Raw genomic sequence first — 6,946 nt, 5'->3', positions numbered from 1 at the left:
GAGAAGTTTGAAAGATCAGCCTGAGCTGGATCAGGGAGGACCTTAAATCCTCTGGAAATAATGGCAGCCTCAGCAAATCTGCTGCTTTATTTGGAACAAAAGATGTGCTAGCTGAATAAAAATGTTATTTCTGACTTCTCTACTTTATTGGCCAACCCAGCCAAGCAAATTTTAACAATTCCATTGTCTTGACCTTTCTGAACACTGTTTTCTGCCAAAAATGGACAGGGGCATTGATAAGTATGAAGCGTAAATGGAAGTTGACCTGCCTTGCTCTTGTTCTTACAGGGTGTATTCAGTAACACTATCGGCTTTACGTTTTGTCTGGTCACTTCTTAGCACTGGAGGAACTTTGCTCTGCAGCTGATGGGCATGGAGGGGAAGAGGTTTTAAGAAGTCAGCTCAGGCATCTTAACACTCAACTGGGAATGGGAAAAAAACACCTTTTACTTCATGCGTCTACATATACGGTTGGCTTAGAAATAAATTACATCAAAGATCACTCGGTGAGAACTAAGCCAGAGGACTAAACCCAGCAATATTATCTGGCAGCACGGAGAAAGGCTGAAGTGATAATGCAAAGTGTCTTCTCTCTTTGAAATGGGCATAAGGAGCACTGACAGATCCTGCAGGTCTGTGCTAAACTCTCTCTCTCTCTCTCTCTCTCTCTCTCTCACACGCACACACACACACACACACACACACACACACACTGTTCAGTCTACATAAGGGGAAAGGGAAGAAGCAAAGAAAAATCTCTCTGTACAGAACTATTTTTCATCTGATCCCCCTTAAGCTAGTTCTTCAAGTCCTTGTCACCACGTTTGAGCGCGTGGGCATGCAGTCTCTTAGTAATGCTGCTGGATGCTGTTTACCTGCTTGTGACTTCTCTCCTTGACCTTCACATTTGACCAAGTTTTGGTGCTTTGAAATGCCTTTCTATGCTCAGTTAGTGCTACAGGATTACAGATGATGTAGAAATGGAAGTTACATTCTGTTATTCTTAATGGAAAAAGCTACCACAAACCTAATCAGAACAATCCAAGTAGAATAACTTTCCGGGAAGACTCCATGTGCCACGGATAACAGGATGGTTTAATGGACTGAAAAGGAAAATTTTTCTGTTTCTGTAAATCACAAATTGGGGTGGGTGGGGGTTGATCCTGTATTAATTTTCACATTGGTTCCACATCTTCATTTCTGCATTCACACTCCTTCCTCCCAATTTAAAAAAAAAAATATTTGAGGGCATCCTGGGTGGTTCAGCGGTTTAGCGTTGCCTTCAGCCCAGGGCGTGATCCTGGAGACCAGGATCAAGTCCCACGTCGGGCTCCCTGCATGGAGCCTGCTGCTCCCTCTGCCTGTGTCTCTGCTTTTCTCTCTCTCTCTTTCTCATTCTCTCTGTGTGTCTCATGAATAAATAAATAAAATCTTAAAAAATAATAATAAATAAAAAATATTTGAGCTCACCATCCACTTCAGACCATTTCCTCGCTTATTTCAGTTAGCCTTTCTGTATTCTGTAGGGCTAGGCTGTTTGTTTCTGCAGCTAATCCCACAAATATCATGTGAAGAAGCCCAGGAACGAGAGGTAAAAATCTCTACACAGTGTTGGCAGCCAACAAGAAGAGGCATAATAGGAGAGCCGGAATCCCACAAAAAGGACCACTATGGATGAAGGCAAAACAATAGCAACGACAAGCCATCATCCCAAGAGCACTCAATTCAATGTGAATTATCCATACTGCACTCCAAGGGAGATGAAGCAAAGTATTGTTTTCCTAGGCATGAACGATTTTTCTTAACAACCCCAAGTCACAGTCCTGCTTCCTCCACCAAACCCATCTCAACTACCGAGATGGAGTCCTTAGCCCCTCTGAATTTCTACATGGTTTATATTCCAAATCACATACTCCAGCACTTGGGTATTTCATGCCTTACTTCCACTGTTCCTCGTAGGTGAGTTTTGCCTGCCCAGGCCGCGTACGGATCATTTCTTCCACTTCTTCATTCCTTCCCACAGAAGGTAATACGGTGCTGTGTGTTAAAGAAATACCTGTCAGGACGCTTGGGTGGCTCAGTGGTTGAGCGCCTGCCTTCAGCTCAGGTCGTGATCCTTGGTCCTGGGGTCCTGGGATCAAGTCCCACATTGGGCTCCCTGGAGAAGCCTGCTTCTAATCTGCCTATGTCTCTGTGTCTCTCATTCATTAATAAACAAACAAACAAATAAATAAAATCTTTAAAAAAAAAAAAGGAAATACCCTCTCAAGGTCACTCACCAACCTGAAAAAGTTGCCAACAGGATGAGAGGTTTCTCTGGCAGGGTCAAGAGAGAACATTAGGTTAGGCACGAGGAGTATGAAAGAGGGCAGGATCTTCCAGCCAACTTTCTGGCAGGAGGATCAATGCACTTACGTGTTTGACCTCCATCCTCCCTAATATGAACGCTGCATAGTCTAGCCCGTTTCTAGGGTCAAGTCCCCAGACACAACCTCAGTCATGAGGCAGATTCCCTGATACGCTCCAGTACACCCCAGCCAGGGAAATATTTACACGCAGGCTCTCAGCTAATCTCTGGACAGATTATAGGCTCTATCTCTTTATGCCCCTTCCATTTTAGCGCCTCAATTCCTCTGCCATTTTCAACCAGAAAGCTTGTTTTCTGTTTTATTGCCTTTGTAGATTTCTTTCTTAACGCTGGTGCCATTTGTGGAATGGTAATATTAGTATTTTTTTTCATTCCTTTTTCAGATTTAGGAGGATGGCATTAAATAAAATTTGAGCAGTGATGTTCTATCAAGAGTGCCAGAACTTCTCTTGCCTGGTTGTCCTTAAACTGTAACAGGTTGGTTGACCCCTTCAGTTCTAAAACTTGGCCACATTTTTTTTTTTTCCGGAAGCCACGCCAACCTGTAAAATCTATGAATATATCTCTTTATATCTAGATATATGGATGTATAAATACTTATATTCATATTTACATAAAGCATACATTTTAATAAAATAAAGAAAAATATACTTTTTCTCTCTATGAGAAGAGCTTTCTTGAAGGCATGACATCACCAATTTTTGAGGCATACTGTTGGATGACCAGATTGACACACACTGGGACACTCTCTGGGTAATGGTGAGGACTTGCCCATGGAGAGAAAGTCATCTTTTACAGAAAGTCACGGGAATAACTAACTCATAGCTCAACGCAACTAAAGGTTTAATTTCTGTCTTAAGAGGGCCCCATAGGAAGCTCCAGCCTTAAGAAAAATCTTTATGAAAGGATTCCTTCTCTGAATTTTTCAAACAGGCTTCTTTGTTATTACCCCAAGAGAGTGAACCAGTCAGGGAATTAAATCTCCCTTATCGTTTCCAGACTATTTTACTTTGCTGTGCACACCCCATTGGCAGGAGAGCCACAAATGGTTCTCTCAAGCTTCACTCCAACCACCAATCTGCCATGTCTGAAATGTCCCAGCCCTTTCTGGCCTCATGTATTTGACTCCTACACCATGGGGAAGTCCCCCTTGGATTCCGAAAGAAAATTCAACTCCTTGGAATCCAAAACTAATAAACTTTCACAGAGTGGCCCCAGGTGGATTGCTTATCATGATATGTCAGTCTCACCTAACCAATAAGATGGCTGGTTGGCAAGTTCCCAGGATGAATATTCTCATATGAGCATTGGATTAGAGGAAGCCAAAAGATTTTTGGCCATCTACATGCTCAACTTACACCCCACCTGGGTTCTGGGGTAGAGATCTTGTGACGGTTGGGGCCCTGCAAGGCAATTAAAAGAAATAAAGCAAAGTATTATATTTTAATTGATGTAATCTTCAAGCTCCCAGTGGAATCTGGGGTGATATCTGACTAGAGTTACCCTAGGTATCAATAGATGGCTATTCTGTGAAAGTGCATTTAGGAAGACAAAACCCTACAGAATCCCAAACTTCATTAACATGTGTATCCGTTTGAGGGGTGGAGGGGGGGGCGGTACGGGTGTTGGCTCAGACTCCCAGGACTACAAATTGAAAGAAGCCACCTAGACTTTTCTGGGATCTGCACAAAGAGCTGAAGGGGGTGGGGAGTTGGAGGTGGGGGGGTGGTAAAGAGGGGGGGGGAGAAGGGCAGGTGGAGGGGAAGACACCAAGTGGTGTCTTTTTAATTGCTTTTAGAGTACCTGGATGTCAAGACACACCAAACTATTCTTCCCAAACCCAAACAGCTTTCATCCATCACTAACACTTCAGGGTTTGTTTCTGTTTTATTGTAAATATTCCAGTTGAAGAAAGATAAACAGACAAGAAAAAACTGCTTTATACAGTATACAGAGTCAGATAGAAAATACAGAATGGAAAAGAAAGCCAACAACCAACAGATAAAAAGTGGAGACAAACCAAGGAAGAGAACTAGCTGGTTGCAGGTTCACTCACCAGCTTGAGTGAGGTGTAGCAATAGTTCCAGCAGCAAATAGAAACTGTCTAGCACTGTCAGCCTTATCTTTACTCCACACGGTGAAAGGAACAGACTTTATAAATGATTCATGGGGACATTTATTCCACTAATCCATTAAAAAAAGTTGGCTATTGATCAAGATATCCTGCTCATAAAAACGAGTTTTTAAAAAAACAACCCTCCCCGCCCCAAATGTGATCGACAGTAGGGACCACATTGTCAGAAGCAGGGAATGGAGCTGTGGGTTGGAACAGTGTGGCACCATTGGGGTCCGTGGTCAGGCGGCCTTCGGTGCCCTTCCCACCAAATCCACGAGACTCGAGGCAAGGTTGAAAAAAATGCTCGTGTCCTCTTAGAGCTTGCCATCATTTGATGGTTAAAGAAGAAAAGGAAAAAAAATCCAAATCATGAGGGAGAAGGACAGCCTAGGACAAAACTGGCATCCTTTACTGGAAAAATCAAGGTCCCCCTGATTTGGTCCCCAGGATGGCAGTCCTAACTAACTGGCCTGGCACACAGAAGATGTTCAACTACCCAGATGGTAAAAAAGCAAAAAACAAACAAACAAAAAAAACCCACAAAAAAAAAATGGAATTAAGCTCATCATCTTCCAAAGATGGTTTTATTTTAGTACATTCAGAACAGAAATGTGAGGACAATTTGATTCAAGGTGGTGGTGGTGGAGGTGGAGGTGGAGGTGGTGGTAGGGGCTGTTTAATTCTCTCTTTCTCTGAATTTTCTAAGTTTACAATCAGAAGTTGCATAGAATTTGTTTTCCATCAGAAAATGAAAACTCTCTGCATGAAACTCCCAACTGGCGAAGCCAAGCAAAGGTCAAGCAGTTGCTGGGAAGCCTCACCCCTCTCATCAGCTGATGCGCTGGACCCTGCAAACATCTCACAAGAGGAGTGGTAACGAGCAGCCATCTGAAAGCCTGGAAAGCATCAGTAACTGATTTTGTGGATGGAGGAGAAGTTAAATGCTTTACTCAAAGTCACACAAGGGGATTTCTGCCCATGCTGAGTTTAGGGCTCAGGAGTCCCCAGTTCCCAGGCCTGTGTATTAGCTGTGAGTCTCCACCTGTCTCCTAGGAATGTGGCAAATTCTCGATTACTTAACGTCTTTCCACTTAATAAACACACACAGCACACGCTCACACACTCATGTGCACGCCTGCACCCAGGTCTCAACACCTAGTAGAAAGAAATTACCCAATCCATGATAGCCTTGGGGGGTCTGGCTTCATAGGCAGCTACTGGGTTTGGTTAGAAAGAGATGCTGTTGACAAAGTCTGCCCCATACCAACAAGGTGGCCCTACCACTCCTTCCCTGTGACTAGCACATTCCATCTGAAGGCAGGGCCAGGGTATGGGAAAAATGTATCACCCCACTCTGCTCCTTAATTAAGCGAGGCTCCAGGACACGTCATGCATTCTGGTCTCCCTCTCTCTTTAGAGATCACATTCACCAAAGGACCAAAATCAAACCCAGTGATAGTGAACGTCAAAAAGAGGAGAAAGAGAAAGAAAAGACATTAACTTCTGAAATCCCAGGCATTTCAAGGTCTCTCTGAGTAAACTATGAGTTGATTGGATTTTGGCATTTAAGAAATTACTTTAATGGACTTTTGAGACTTTCCGTCTTATTCTTCCCAAAGATCCTCCTCCTACACTGTGGTGCCCCCAACCCCCACTCAGGAAAGAGAGGTGAGCACCTGAAATCCGACGCACTGGCGGCTCCACATCCTAAAATTTGGGAAAAAGAAACGGATTATTTAGACTTCCATTGCCTAACCCAGCCTCCCCCTCCAAGACACGAAAACCAAAACACCATCCCCAAAACAAACAGAACTGAGAAGAGAACAAAGCAGAAAAGTGGGGCGGCGGTGGGGGCAGGGCGGGGAGGGGGGCGGAAGGGAAAACAAAAGAACATTAACAAAAATATACAAATCCAAGAAAAGAAAAACTTCCCTGTTGAGTTTAATGTGTTTTCCTGTAAGAACTAGACCCGGGGTACAACGGCCCCTTCCTAGGGGGACATCCCACCGATGATCCCACGGACTCATTGGGCGGGTCTGCGCAGGGACCCCCACCCCAGACTCTGCAATTCTGGCGGCAGGGAGAGGCGCCCCGGGAGGGGACGGGTCCTTGCGGTCGGGAGGGAGGGGGGCGGGCCCTCGCCGCTCAGGGGGACCCAGCTCCCCGCCCGCGGACCCGGGCGCCGGCTCGGGCTCGCGATCCCCCCAGTCGGCCGGATCCAGGCTCGGGAGAGCCGCGCCCGCTGTCCGCTGTCCGAGCCCCGGCCGCCCCCGCCTCCCCAGGGCCTCGGCCCGGCCTCCTCGGTCCGGCGCGGCGGGCCCCTCGGGCCGCTCGGGCTACTCGGGCTCGCTGCTGTTGGTGGTCTTCTCCCACTCCAGGCTCTCCTCGCTGCGGGCCGGGGACGGCCGCGCGCGCAGGCCCTGGAAGCGGCGGCACTCGGGGCAGACGCGGATGTGCGTGCA

The 6,946-nt window shown here is 45.9% G+C and overlaps 1 protein-coding gene across 1 annotated transcript in view; it reads right to left on the bottom strand.

The window, feature by feature from the left end:
* Positions 1 to 4,236: 4,236 nt before the first annotated feature.
* The window catches only part of GRIK4 (glutamate ionotropic receptor kainate type subunit 4), a 382,506-nt gene continuing 379,796 nt past the window's right edge, over positions 4,237 to 6,946 (bottom strand). The window contains 1 exon segment of the mRNA XM_077893889.1: positions 4,237 to 6,946. Coding sequence (XP_077750015.1) covers positions 6,630 to 6,946 — 317 coding nt within the window. The 3' untranslated portion in view covers positions 4,237 to 6,629.

Source organism: Canis aureus, chromosome 3, assembly GCF_053574225.1.
Source record: "Canis aureus isolate CA01 chromosome 3, VMU_Caureus_v.1.0, whole genome shotgun sequence".
NCBI classification, from domain to species: domain Eukaryota; kingdom Metazoa; phylum Chordata; class Mammalia; order Carnivora; family Canidae; genus Canis; species Canis aureus.
Note: the sequence above shows the minus strand (reverse complement) of the source record. Positions and strands in the feature narration are given on the sequence as shown.